Source organism: Caloenas nicobarica, chromosome 15 (genome assembly GCF_036013445.1).
Source record: "Caloenas nicobarica isolate bCalNic1 chromosome 15, bCalNic1.hap1, whole genome shotgun sequence".
Classification (NCBI taxonomy): Eukaryota; Metazoa; Chordata; class Aves; order Columbiformes; family Columbidae; genus Caloenas; species Caloenas nicobarica.
The window spans coordinates 14718717-14733975 of NC_088259.1; the positions used below are offsets into that span (position 1 = coordinate 14718717).

A 15259-nucleotide genomic window follows, 5' to 3' on the forward strand; every position below is an offset into this window, starting at 1 on the left:
GATTTGTTATACATAACTGCAGGACATACAGAGCCTGATTTTCAGAGTTTACACGCATTATTTATTTACATGCTGCCTCTTTTCTATCATATTTTTTCGAAATGAAAACCAAACCGAAATACAAATACCCACAAAGCTGCTGTAGATTATTCATATATTTTGGTCTTTTTCACTTTATTCCGCTGCTAACTCCATGTTACTACCTATTGGGTCCTAATGAAGAAATCCAGAAAAGTCTGTTATGTTGTACCATTTTTAGCAAGCAGCTGCAAGCCCTTATGCATAACTGGGTTTGAGTAAGACTGGTTGGTGCAGGCTGATGACAAGGGCAGGTGCCTTTGGGGGAGCAGGTGGGGCTTTTTAGGAATTTGAACTGCCTGCCAAAGTCTGTCACCATTGGCTGTCTCTTAATTCGAATTTGGCAGTAAATTCATATTAATGAGAAAGAGTGATTTGGGCTGGTTTTTTTTTTTTCTTTTTTTTTTTTTCCACTCCATCTTACAGGAACTATGGGGAATGCAATGAGTGTCCCAGAGGAAGCTGAAGAAGACAATACATGCACAGTAAAGAGTTATCAGGTAAGCAAGAGCTGCCTGTCTCATCTTCCTTAGCTGTTGCATATTGCTACCACTACTTTTTAAAACCCATAATGTATCCTGTCCTAAGAATTGTGTTATTTGCTACTTCAGGCTCTATCGGAATCTCCTGACGATATCAAAAATGGATCTGTGGCAACTGTTCAGCCTCATTCTCCTGTGATGAACGGTGAAGGTATGTATGGGGAAAGGGTGGCATGTTTATGCCTCTTTTGCCACCAGACAGGCAGAGAGAGGTTTATGCTGGAGCGACAATAAATATTGGTGTGTGGTCTCAAATTAAAAGATGAACTCGTGTTTCAGCTCTTGTGAATCAATACACGTGGTTTTTCAGAAGCTGGAAAGTTTAAAGATAACAAAGAGTAAAATAAGAAAATATTGCCAAGTTCCTCTAGAAGCTATTTGTTTAATTGTTCTAGGAATTTTATTCTGCATCTCGCCCACAAAAAGTGGTTTATTAGACTGAAGATTTTGGTTAGTGTGAAGTTATAGGGCAGGAGTGGTTTGGCACTCGTCCCTTTTAGGTTGCTGCCCAAACATCAGGATGTCCTGTGATAAACCATCTCTGTTTAGGCTCTGGTGGAAATAGTACCTCTGACAAGCCTTGGAGGAATCATTGCTGCAAGGAGCACAAATCTGGGCTTTTGAAAGGAGTATAATGCAGCAACGGAACCAATGCAAGGGTCAGTGGCTTGTTAGTGAAGTTCTGTGTTTGCGGGGAACATCATGAAACATGATTTTGCAGAACAGAATAAGACAGCAGTTTGTGTGCCGGGAGAACAGGTTGTCTTTAAATAGCGTTGTGGCATCCCTGCTGCTGGCGTCAGCAGCTGATGTTTCAGGACCGTAACCAAGTCCTGGGGTGACGGTGGCAGTGGCAGGTTGGACCGCGGGCTCCCCGGGTGCTGGCAGCAGCTGAGCCCCCCTGCAGAGCTGGCGCCTTCAAACCCTGGTGTCAACTATATGGCCTGAGCACTAAAAATTTGCCTCCAAGAAGTTTTGAAATGTTATCTCCGCATATTCGTGGGCAATTAGCCTCATCCAGATGTCTGTCTCTCGCCTCACCTTTCGGCACCTCGTTAACTTCTCCTTCCACCTCTTGTTGGCTTTGGAGCCTTCCTGGGCAGCGTTTGGGCAGCACTCCTCATCTGGAGCGTGTTGCTTCAGTTTTACTTCTCTACACGTTCAGCCATGTTAATTTTACCGGTGTTTTCCTTACATTGGGTTTCTTTCTGGTTTCAGAATACAATTTAAAAAAAAAAAAATCTCTCCAATCTCTGTAAGGAAATAAAATATTACTTTATTATTCATTATTAAGTGAATCCTCTCAGCCTTTGGTATCTAGTTGAAAAATCTAAGCTTAGATGAAAATAATCAGACTGGTATGGAAATATGCAGATGGTACTGATTACAGTTCAGAATTTCTGTTCCACGGCTAATTTCCTAATGCCATCTAGCTATAATAAGTCAGTTTAAATGGTTGCCTACTAGAAAATAAAAGCCTGTAGCTGTGTGTTTCTGCTGGTGTAAACCAGAGGAGTTCTGGGAAGTAAATAAAAGCCAGATGATTTACACTGTCTGAAGACCTTGAAAATATGTGTACGTTTTGCTCTTAACATATAAAATGAAGCATATGGTATTGTTTTACTTAAATGGATAACCTAATTAATGTAATTACTAAATCAGTTTAAGTAGCAAGTTGAAAAATTGGACTGCCCTGTGTTGATATTACTCATATCTTAACTGCTTTTTAAACATTAATAAAGTGAAAATCATTAACTACTTAAATACCACTGAAATCTCACTGGTTTCTGTAATGTAATCAAGGTCTTTGTGAAATAAAAGTGCAAGTATTGTCTGGCAATAGATACTATTCCTGTAGAAAATGTAGCTGATACTATTTCTAAAATGAAATAATGCAAGAAATGGGTACTGTAATCTATTCTACAGTCAGAAAGTGAGCACTTCTGGAGAACACAAAAGAGCTGCAAAAAGGCAAGTGGAGCAAGAGGATTTTATTTATAGTGTTAGATGTATGTTTGTGGTCTTTGTCTTGTTAGTTTGCATTTCTGTGATTGCCAGTGATCTGACCATGTGCTGTGCATTAAATGGTATAGTTGATAAATGAGTCTATGAAATCTAGATCTGCTAATATAATGAAGAGAGTTAACTTAATATGGCCAGAGGAAGTAACGTTATTTGGGAGAGCCCTGTCACCATCTGCTTCACATCTGGCTCAGCAGATTGGTGGCTGGTTCCCTACATTTGCTGCTCCTGCTCACACAGGCTGACAGATGTGTGGGCTTGGGGATTCTTTCCATGACTTGCCTTTCCTGCCCCGAGCAGCGATGCAGACATTGCACACTGCTCGCACCCACCTCCCTCTCCTGTAACGCCATTTAAATAGTAGCGGTGCCCTTATTGCTACTTCATGGCATGTTGCTTTGCAAGTAAAACGATGGCAGATTTGATCCTGACTTTTCCAGATTTCTCTTAGTGCCAAATGTTGTCTTGTAGCCCCTAATGGTTCCTTCAAGGCGATTAAAGTCTGTTGTCTCCGTGATGATCTGAACACCAGGGAACAAGATAATGCTGTGGTACTATAATTACATTGCTGAGCAAAATATCTGTTTGTAACAGGCTTGTATTCAAAATAGTCAAAGATACTAAAACCACTTTTGTAGCTAATGGCCCACTCGGTTCAGTTTCAACAGAAAACCTGAAATTTTTCCTGTTGTCAAAAGCAACAATATCAGAAAACACTTTCTCGTAGTATTTCTTTTTATGGCATGTTCACACGCTAGTGGCCTACAGGAGGAGATATCTGTGGTGAAGACCTTGCTAATTCAAGTCGTTCCTTATTCAACAGCTAAAAATGACTTGCACTATGGAAGAGTGAGTAGGATAGATGACAGGAGGTGAGAGGCTGCCCATGTAAGACATCACAGGAGCTTATTTTATGTTACCTATGCGTAAGTATTAGCCATGAGGATAGCGGAAACCTCAATGGCCTACAGAGACTCAGAGTGCTCCAAAATAAATGTGATTGAGAGAGGAGCAAGCAGTTGGGAGTTGCTGAGTTTTCTGTCTCATGGGGTTCCAGTTTAAGTGCCAGTGAAGTCACTGAGCAGTGAATTAAGCCTTAATCAGATAATTCAGAGAAGTCAGTTGGAAGGAGATACCTGTGAAGATGCTCTTAAATCTTTTGGGCATCACTGTGCATTTACAAGCAATAGTAGGGATTCTGGATAAAAAATTAAACCCTATGTGGAAACAAAGTCTGAAATGGAACATCTTGAGAGGTTGGACAGTGTTGTCAAAACTGTGACATTCTCCTCCAAATCCTGCAGTTTCAAAACCTTTCCCCTTCACAGTTTGCTGTGAATATGGCATGAATCAAACTCCTGTTCAGCCCACCACTGTAGTGTCTCCTCTCTGGTGGTGGGATCTGCTTTGCCTGGTGTCTGAGCAGACTTTCCCTAAAACAGTTTGAACTGTTTTGACACTAGAGACATGCTGCAGAGCTCATGCTGGTGATATTTTCCAGGTCTTTCATTCCTTCCATGATAATTAGAGATAAAAGGAGCTTGGTAGGTTCATGAGCTAGTTTTTATTTCATTGGTTTTCTTAATGATGAGCTTGTATTCCTTTTTTTTATACTAAAGACAGTTTTCCTTTGTTTTGGTTTTTATCTGTTACATAAAGCAGAAGTTCAGCATCTATTACTATTATTTTCCAGTGGATATAGTTTCTGCTTTCTTTAGTTGGGGAAGGGTTTGCTTTTTACTTCCTTCCCAAGTTTCCAACTATAATTAGAAGTTAGTACTTCAGTTCTTTTTTTTTCATATTGTACTACAGGAGGCTTAGGAAACTATAACTGATATTTAGTGGCCCTGACTGAATAGCTGAATAGTTAGTTGAATAGGTAGTTATTTGTACCTTTTATTTGCATGTCAGTATGTTAAAAATGGTGCTCATGGAGTATTGCAAAAGAATATTACTGGCAAAGGATTCTTATTAGTGTGAGCCACTTTCTTACATGAATAGTAACAGAGGACCTGCAGAAAGACGTTTTCTCTCTTAGAGTGCACACAAAGAAGTGAAAATCTATTTGGTTGAACAGAAGTACTCTGGCCCCCCTGTGTTCTTGTATATGCCCAAAATACAATAAGAAAGCAAATGTCTGATGAAAAATGTTAAAGTAGAGAAATTAGGAGCCCCAGCCCCCCTGGCAGCTGGTAAAACACCGGCTGCGGTTGTGGATGCTGCTGCCACAGCCCTGACTTCGTCAGCTCTTACCTCTGCTGCTGGCCAGGATTTCCGTGAAGTCACTCGAGACCGACGCTGGCATCTTCCAGTACCTCTCGTCTCTGGGGTTTACGGAGGATCCCACCTCCTGTCAGTCAGGACGAGCCCTGGATGGCGAGGAAAGGGTCCGGTGGGGGCCCTTGGTTACCGAGCTAAGGCCATGGGCATGTCACAGCTGGATGCTGGGGCTCTGACACCTCTTGCATTTGCACAGGGCGGTGGCCAGGGTCCCTGCGCAGCTGCAGGACACACATTCCACAGCGCCTGCTGGCGCTTCTGTGCTCTTATGCAAAGTCCTGGGCAGGAGAGGGGTGGAAAGGTGGGCGAATTTTGCTGTGAAGAGCAAATGGGTAGTTTTGAAAGCTGTGTTCTAAAAATGTTCTGCTTTTCTAATCTTGCAAATGAATTTTAAAAATGAAATTGAAGACAGGCGCTTTAGGTTTTGTTGGTATCTGGGGTTTTATTTCTGTAAAGGTAAAATGTGAAGGGCATAATATTGACGAGACTATTACAATTATAATTTGAAATATGTTCAATTTCACAGTGAAACTGACAATTTAAAAATTCTAATTTAACAAGTCAGTTTCAGGCTGACAGTTTTTCACAGTTATAATTAAGTAGATCTAAATTCACGCTTGAAATCCGTGGTGGTGATTGACAGGGAAATCAGATACATATTCCAGTCAAAGCAGGGAAGGGAGGCTGGGGCTGAGGGGAGCAGTAAGGATTACCTCTCGACAAGCCGCCTCCTCTTTACTGGGCTTTCACACCACGTAATCGACGATTCAATCTCCCATCTGCAAGACAGATAGAAGAAATATTTTTCTTTTGTCTTCTGTAACGCAGGAGCCTTTTCCTTCTGTCTGCACATACAGTATTAGGGATTTTCACCTCAGCTGTATTATAAAAGTGCCATTGTAATATAAGTCATAAAATAGACTTTTAAGATGAAAGATTTGTTTGCATCTGAAGTGTGGCCATGTGTGTACGCAAGGGGAGATTATTTGTGAGAATTTTGAGGAGGGGAATGTGATTAAGAGCCGTATTGCTTGTGAGTAAAAAGAGTCAGCAACGTAAGGATAAAAAGCCTGGCTCAGATGTGATTTATAACTATTCAAATCAGGCTTAGACTAACCTACAGACATAGAGGAGAAGTGCAAGTAGAAACTGCACTATGGAGAGCGGGCAGCAAGGCAAGGAACAGCATTAGAAAAATGAATGAAATAGGATATGACTGCAAAGCCCTTGGGGAATCTGGCAAGCCAGGAAATGAAATCAGCCCTCACAGTTTCCATTCTTTTTTCCCATTTAGAGGAAAGCATAATATATTAATACATAACTTTGTCTCCAGTTTTTGTGTGTGTGTGTATCGCTACTTTAATTGGGAAGTAAAATATCCCTAGCATGTCCAGTGGGCTAAGTGGTCAAAAACCTGAGCCCCTATCTGACTTTTGGCAGCTGAGAGAGCTACAGAGAACATAAAATTTGCACTGACTTCAATGAGGAATGACAGGAAAGAAATTCAGATGGACAGATCTGATAGATGAGCGGCAGCTTGTATTTAGCATGGGAAGACAACAGGGTCTGTACACAAGCTCCACTCTGTGTGGTCCTCCCCGAGGCTCCACGTTTAGGAATTAGTTTATTAAAGAGCGAGACCACCATGATTAATTGTACAACCAGTATAACTCCTTTGCTGTACTGGATAATTACTGTTTTATGCTTCTGTTTGTAGCGGATGCAAAGGCAAGTGTTGCACGGGATAATGTGGCCGTTTCTTCCCCGAAGACAAAGGAGCAGAGCCCGGTTCCCGAGGCGGGCGGGCAGAGCCCCGGGAGCGCTGCCAGCAGAGCGCTGCCATCTGCTAAATCCCGCTCTGTCTTCGCGTTTGCGTGGTCTGTACCAGGCCGTACTGAAGATCCAGCGACGGATTCATCGGTTGGATCGGCAAAACTTGATGTCAGCTCGGAGGCGCCCGGAGCGAACAAAGCAGCAAGTGACAGCGCGGAGGTTCCCGCGGCAGCTGGGCGGGAGGAGGGCGCACATAAAAACCTGCCCCGGGCCCCGTCAGCAGCATCGCTTCATGACATCGATCTCACGGCATCCGTGACACCTGAGGGAGAGGACGTGGCCATCTCAAAGCCAAAACAAGTAACCTTCTTTGACAGGATCTTCAAACTGGAGAAGGGAAAGGAAAGGAGCAGAACGCAAATTGGTACCCAGGAGGAAAGACAGACTTCAGACCTTCCTGACGGGCACATCACAGCGAAAGAGGCTGCGGGATTACGGAGCACATCAAACAGCGTCCCGCAGGGGAAGGCAAGTGCTTGAATAAGAATATCCATCTCCCTCTTAATGAAACCACTTAGGAATATTAATAGCGCAGGAACAACTTGGTGCGATGGGGGCTGTGTGAATTCACCAGTGTTGCTCGAAAAATTACGGCAGGTGACCCCCAAAAGGGGTGGCTGAACAGAGCTATGGGAGACCCTGTGGTGGACCGGCAATAGCTCTGGTGTTTGCTACATGACTAAATGCTGGCGTCTGACCTTGACTTTGAGGTCATTTGTATTTCTCTAAAAGGTTTGGGCGGGATAGCTGTGTTCATGTTCCAGTTGCCAAGACGATGAACAGCAGCCAGCTACAAATGAAAGCAAAAATACCTGAAAGTAAAATAGTTTCTTCTATTTTAGGAGCTTGGAGTTTGACACTGAATGGGTCAAAGGAGTTCTTTACTGTGTTTTGTGCCATTATTATAAAATAATTACTTATTTTGAGTAATAGTTGCTAATTGCATACCCTACATACCAGAATAAGGAATATTTTGCAGTAGCAATTTTTGCACTCTTAGCTATTGTGGGTTTTTTAGTCAAGGAAACGTGGTCCTTAGAATTGGTTTTACAGGATGAAAATGTGACATAAGAAATTAAGTAACTCATCTGAGAGAGCACACTAATCAAAGAAAGGAGCTGAAAACAGACGTGCGTTTAGATTTTACACTTCCTGCAAAGATTAATATCGGCAAATATACTATAGGACTAATATTCAGTTAATTAACTATTGAAAAAAATCCATCCTTGGGTGAGAATAAGTGGCATAACTCTTAGCAGTTCCACCGGGGAGGTGCCAGTATACACTGCCTGGTGATCCGGCTCAAATCCTGTCCAACACCAGGAACAGGAGGAAGGAACTTCCCGCATGGCCCTCTCATCCGAATCTGTGTAAATGCCATTTTAATAGTGACTGCTTTTATCGGCCTAGTTCAGGGTTTCAAATTAGACGGCTCTATGATCGCCAAGGCTTTGCACAGGGTCAGACATACTTCACAAGATGCTCACTGCTTGCACTGACAACACTGCACGTTGTCCCAAATGGTGTCTTCAATTTCTGTTCTTCTACCTTGTCTGCTCTGTCCTATGTCTCCTCAAGTTTGAAGATCACATTTCTTGTATAAACTTATAAATTGTAATATTCTCCTGAAGATTCATTTGTAAGACTAAACAGTTGTGGTTTTGACCATTGCCTTTCAAAAGCGGGACCCATTACTGGTATTTCAGACAGCTACACATGCACATTTAAAGACTCCGTAGTCTTAACCTAGCAGAATATCAACTCATTTACTACATAAACAGAATGGGGTAAGCAATTCAGAATGAATAATCTATTCACTGCCTACTGGCACCTCTGTTTGTAGCTTATAAGACTGTAGCTTTTCAGCACTGTAAATTCCTGCAAATATTTTTGACTAATACACACGAAGAATAACTTTTGCCTGCGGCTCGCAAGAATTGTTACTTTTACAATCAAGTGAAAAATTCATCATTTCCTATTTTGCTGTGATTGCAGGCTACAGAGTGTGAAAGGTGATGGGTTGTGCTGTGGAAGTAGTACAGCATGAAATTCTCTGTAATGAAACAACAATCTGAAGTGACTTTAACCAGAAGTCCGAGTTAAATATTTTCTGGTAGCAAATATGTTGGGAAAGCTCAAGTAAGTGCTTGTAACGAGCAACCATCAGGGGACAGAACAAGATAATCTAAGTCTTGCTCTGCCAATTTAAACAGCTACTAGAAGCACTGTTCATTCAGATCGAGCTTTTTTATATCAATACTCCCTTATTCGTTCTGAATTGTTATTCATTTTGAACTCTGTTTTCATCTTCGTCGTATACCCATTCACATCCTGAACCTCACTAATGGGAATAATCTGGAAATCCCAGGCACTCCTCAGCTGGAGGTTACGTTTGGTATGTGTGTGTTTGCAGGATCCTCGCCCACACAACAGCTTTTTGGTGCCTGGGGACCTGCTTGAGGACAAGTCTCCTGTTCAACAGAAGCGCCTGTACATCTTTTCCGTGTGAGCCTAAAGCTGTACCACTGAAAATCTGTGAGGACTCACAAAATCGGGGTTCAAGTTGTTCAGCATAAGTGACAGCAGCAGAACTCTAGCACAGGGGAGAGTGGAACTTTAACCTTATCCTTGAATTTCCAGCCTATAATTTTTGTCTTTCGTTCCTCAAATATGAAAAGCAGCATATGCTGGGGGCAGGGAGGTGTTAAGGACCTTTTCTGGGACCGAACACTTCTGATACATTGCCAAACTTACTTTAAGTCCATTTCTAAAACAAAGGCTGTTGCTCTGCTGTGCAGCACAGTCGCCCTCTGTTCCCTCTAAATTTGCTAGTTCTCGTGTAGGGTGGGAGAATGACCCAGTCTAATTTAATTGCTGTTACTGTAGTAACTACAAATGTTACCAAATAATTGTACTAAAAATCCAGATATTGCTGCCAACAGTGTCTCTTTTTATTTTTTTTTTGGTGGATTATGACTTGTAGTATCTGTAAAAGCTAAAAGCAAATCAAAGTTTCCCTGAATTGAGTGCCAACACAAAACAAACAGCATTGCTGGTAAGTAAGAGAGAGGCTCCACAGTTGTAGCTTAAGAGCTGCACAAACATTCTGTGTTTGGTGAACCACTCTTTATTTTTGTGGTCTACAAAACTACATTCAGAACACAGCATAATTAAAACAAGGACAGAATTCATGAATTCATGAAGCATTTACTATGTAAGCCAAAGAAAAGATAAATTATATGCCTGAAATGTTTCACTGAGCCATGATTCATACAAACAAAAGTGCTGGCAGGAATACATTCTTTTGATATGTTTTTTTTAATGACTGAACTGAAACTACAGTATAAGTATTTAAGGTTTTTATTACTCCCAAATTTGACTCCCCAAAGAAATGAATCGAACATTTACACAGTATCTGTTAACTTCTAATACTGACTTTCTTCTGTTCCTTGTAGAGTTTTCTTTCATTATTATTTGCCTCCAGGGCTTTGCGCAGCATATTATGCAGTGAGCTGCTACAGAGTTTTTGTGGTTATTTGACTATGGCTCTGAAAATGTGATATTGCAGGACTCCACATTATCTCTCCCTGATTTATATGCTGATGGCCTGAGTCTGTGCTCCTTCCTACGGCAGTATTCCCAGGAAAGCCCAAGATGGATCACAGCATCTATCAAAGCCCAGATCTGAGTTGTGTCTTGGTAGCTAATGGCAGCCTTGGCCTGGGAATCCTGATGTAGGGTTCCCCGTGCAGTAGAGAGTCATTACGGGGCCATTTGAGCTCTGCAAGTCAGAGCTCAGGGATGGTTTTGGATGGTATCGTGCCTCAAATTCTGCACAGTCTGCAAGAGCTTTTGCATCTGCCGGGCAAAGTGTGGCTTCAGCAGGGACATGCCCTGGGCGGGACATGCTGCCCGCGGCGGTACCTGTCACCTCTGCACTTGTCCCAGGTGGTATCTGCTGCTGCTCACACCTGTGTTCACCCAGTGCTGGGCAAAAAGATCCCTTCCTCCTAAACAGAGCACAGCCCAACACCAGAGCTTGAGCTCGTGTGTGTAAAAATAAGGTTTGCTTGTTTTTGTTTGATAACATCAAGTAGTGAAGAGTTTGATAGAATCAACTACTTCTAGTAATGAAGCTCCTTTTGTTTAGCAACATATCTTCTGTCTCTTCCTTCTTCGGTCTGTTGCCTCAAGCCTTTGTTGCGCCTTTAATATCTGAAATGGAGCCAGCATCTTTCATATGACCAGAGCTCTGTAGATGGCATTCCTGGCAGCAGGGCTGCCAAAGCTGGCGTGGCCACGCGTGTTCTGCATGGGACAGATTGTTCTTGGAGCCGCTCTGACCCGTAACTGGCAGCTGGACGAAGTGGTGTGTTAGACCCTTGTCAGAAACTTCTTAAGAGCCTGTTGAAGCACTCTGAACTACTGTGCTGTGTTTCTTCCCGGGCAAACTTGGAAAACGGTGGGTGGAGAATTAGATAGAAGTCTGTTCTTGCAAGTAGAACCTTGTGTATTTTAACTCTTTAAATGCTGCATGGAAACTGGTCATCCCATGCTCATATTTCCTGACGCCAAATCAACCCCCCAAAGTTTTAAAACATTTACAGATCTTTAGTCTATTCATTCCTTTAGTGACCTACAGAAATGTATGTCCCCTGCAAATCCTATACAAATATTGTGGCCTTTTTAATTGCTCAGTATAGGGAAAGGCTCTCAAGAGTATAATTTTATTTTTAACTTTTCCTAGTAAAAATGGCACTGAACAACTATGTCTAACTGGCAGATTAGGAAAACACCCTTGATGTCACTTAGACATCCAGACAGTCTTTGAGAGCAGTAATGCAAAGATGCTGTTTACTGGAGGCACCTGGACATGTTCTTAAGTTTTATTTTCCTGCTGTCTAAATAGTTGGGGGTGATAACTTCTGCTGAGGAGTTATGGCTCTGCTGTGATTGTTCAACAATGTCTCAAATCCCCTACCAAAGTCGAGGCCGCCATCGTGCTAGGCACAATTAACTTTAAGAATAGCTGCCAGATCCAGCCCTGCATTTACAAAGTAGACAGATAGACAAAAGGGAGCAGAATTATTGGTAACAGACTCAGACACTACTAGCCTGATGTAGTACGGAAATTTTAAAAAGGAAATGCTGAATGGGACATGAGAACCTGTCTCAGGCTGTTCTCTCCTGAGCAAGGTTTGTGTTGGCTTTACCTGTGCAGGCTCATGCCAAAAGTGGCCACAATGGCAGAAAAATTCAGCATAAAAGGGTGCCAGGCTCTCCAAAACTGGTCTAAGGAGAGGTTTTTTTAAAAAACAGACCCTTGTTTAGGTGTCTAAACAGAAACTGAATAACTTAATATTACATAGTTGTGTTTGAGCACTGGAAAACTATTTTTGGGCTCTGGCAACTGTAGTTCCAGGAAGAAAGGAGGCAGCTCCATCTGGCTCAGAAGAATTACTTCTGGTTCTTGCTTTTTTAATTGTTTTGTACCATGTTTGTGTTTGCTAGGTTAAAATTATATCTGGAATTGCAGAACACAAAGTATCGGAAGCAATCTTCGTATGGTACAATCAGACACTGAGCCATCAAAGGCCAAAATCTCAGTGTTTGTTCCTATTCACAAGTTCAGCCTTGAAAAGAGAAAAGTGGTGTTGTTTGGGGTGCTGGGTGCAACTTTACTTGTATTTGTTATACTTGGTAGCTGAGAACAATGTTCCTTCAACCAACAGCAAATGCTGAATATATTAGAAAAGAGGGGAAAGAGATGTATAAATGCTCGATTGTTCGGAATACGTAGGCTGGAGAACTATGGTTGGAATTAGGGTTGTGACTCTCAGAGCAACATAATGCAAGTCACAAATGTTACTTTTGCATTCCACTGGAAATTATGCTAGGACTGAGGATACTCTGCCCCCTCTTTTTTTTAGGAGATAGATGACTGCAACCAAAAAGACCTACGGCAGGACTCAGCAGGTGTCAACCGTCTAGCAGAGGTAAAACCAGACGACCCCCAGGCAGCTGCTGCAGTAGATAACCCCGTCATGAGTTTCCTTAAAACACTGGTAAGCTTCTGCCTTCCCTTTTCATCTCTAGGCTATGCTTTAAATTGCTTATAAAAATCCCACGTGGACGTGTTGAGCTAAATGTAGCATGTTCACTGTCATGGGCACCGAGAAGTAACCGAGAAGGATGCCTTAGAAAATGACTTGAGAGTGATAGAGATGTGTATGTACAGTGCAGTGATGATCAAATCATGGTGACCCGCTCTGGAAAATTTCTGCTGCATAGATACTTGTAGACCTGGGGGTATTTAGCCATCTTACGGATTTTCTGCGTGATGAAACTTTATTTTGTAATAGCTCTAAGAGTTCAATTTTATGGATTAATCAGACATATAAGCTTGAATAGTATATCTTTGGTTCGAATATATTTCATTTTAGCCATTGATTTTAAACTGTTCTTAAGAAACATTTACAATATTTCTCATATGGGGGGGGGAAGCAATATTTGTACTACTTTCGCCTTTGTGCTTGAAAAAACTGCTAGTTTCAGACATATAATCTTTCAGATATTTTGAAAGACGGAATTGGTTGTGACTTTTTTTTTTTGTTGTTTTGGTTTGGTCTGGTTTTTTTTCTCAAATACATTTAAGGTCTCCCCAAGCAAAGCCGAAGCCAAAAGTGATTCTGAAGACAAGGTAGGCAGATTCTTCATTCTGTCACTGCTCACTAGATGTTTTTGACACAGGTATTTCCTCTTCATTGTGTTGATTTTCCCCAGTTGATGTTACCATTTGAAGTAATTAAAATACTTTTTCCCCCTGAATAAATTTGTAAGAAAGATGAGCTTAAATAGTGCAATTCTTTGCACTTTTGCAATGAAGGTCTGAACTGTAGCATTTTCTGGAAGGTTGATGATGACCTGGTAACGCTTTTGGTTGTTATTCTGACTTGTCCTTGATCTAAAACTACAGGTCTCTGCAGTGAAACCCTCCTGAGTCCACAGAAAAATCCATTTGCTCATAGGGCTGTGCAAAGCTGCCGGTTTTTCATTTCCAGCGGTGTGTGTGTGTGTCTCCTTTATCCGTCTTCACACCTGCTGGAGCTGCCACGTCCTGCTGGGGAGGACACAGGAGGTCCCAGCCTGTGGCAGCTGGGGGGGCAGGAGCCCAAAGCTACTGCAGGTCCCCCCTGGGGGTACAGAAGGACGGGCAGAGATTTTTAGAGAGATTGAATTTTTAGAGATATTGAAAATATCAGATCGACCCAAAGTATTTGCCAAACTTGGGCGAGGGGGGGAACCACACTCCGCAAAAATTTAAACTGTAAAACAGTTGAAGTTGAAAACGATATTTTAAAGTGGAAAAATATAGGTGTTCAAAGACTTCTCCGTTCCCCTTTTTTTTCCCTGTTAAGTTAGTGCTGAAACTCAGAATACTTTCAACAGAAGCAGAACTGAGATGATTTATATTAAGCTGCTTTCTGACTTGTGGTGTTTCGGTGGCTTACACGCATATCACTGAATTACTGGAAACTTCCAAATTAAATGTCCTTGCACATTCTTATGACTGTGATAACTAAAGCTTTTCTTGCAATGCCTATGATAAAATTTAATTAATGAATAAATAATAAAACTCTAAAAAAAGGAAAGGGTCTTTCCGTGCAGCTATTAGATAGCCAAAATCACTATTGGCATCAACACTTTTTTCATCTTTTTTTTTTTTTTTAATTCCTTTTGTCTGATTCGACTTTTTATATAGACTGAAGTCAGTCTTTCCAGAAAGCTTGATGAGTACATGAGGGATACACATCACTCCTTGATTATAGCTCAGTACTTCTGGAAATTGTCACCAAGGCCGACGGGTGTTTTTTAAGATGTCCAGAAAAGGCATCTATCAAAATGCACTGTTTCAGTGAGACTTGCAGCTCTTTCAACAGCTCCCGAAAAATCCAGTTGTTCAGTCCCCTTTGCATACCTGACTTTCTCAAGCGCACCCGTGTGCTTCTGTAACAGGTGCCTGTTGGTGCAGGTGTACTGTAATTTGGAAACAAATATGCTGTTTGGGTTTGGTTTGCTGTCACACCTGGGAGGGTAAACAAATCCGGATGACTAGCAGGATATGCAAACTCATTATAGGGAGGTTAAATGGGAGTAGTTTTTTATGAAGAATTCCTTTATCTTCACTAGTGTTTTCCTGATACAAATAATGACATTTTTACTATATTAAAGGAAAAATACCTTTAAAAAGGTTCACTTGCCAATGGCCATACAGAAGAAGCTGTGGATTTTACAGCTGACATGTATAATTAAATAATGGCCATTTTCCCCCTGAGAAATAACTTCTGTTTTGGTGGTAAAGGTGCGCTCTGAAGCGAGGCTTTCCCCCCGCTGCAGTCTGAGCTCCCCTGCGTGCCACGGGGCTTTCACGTGGTTCGACCGGCACGGGGACCGCGGCGACGTTGGCTCCTGGTCACACTCTCATTTTGGCTGCTCATGCACCC

The 15259-nt window shown here is 41.9% G+C and overlaps 1 protein-coding gene across 1 annotated transcript in view; it reads left to right on the forward strand.

Moving 5' to 3' along the window:
* The first annotated feature begins 509 nt into the window (after positions 1-509).
* Positions 510-15259, forward strand: part of BCAS1 (brain enriched myelin associated protein 1) — a 44984-nt gene continuing 30234 nt past the window's right edge. Inside the window, exons 1-5 of the mRNA XM_065645685.1 lie at positions 510-578; positions 690-771; positions 6640-7223; positions 12686-12820; positions 13411-13455. Of these exons, the coding sequence (XP_065501757.1) occupies positions 510-578; positions 690-771; positions 6640-7223; positions 12686-12820; positions 13411-13455 (915 nt within the window). The remainder of the gene's footprint in view (positions 579-689; positions 772-6639; positions 7224-12685; positions 12821-13410; positions 13456-15259) is intronic.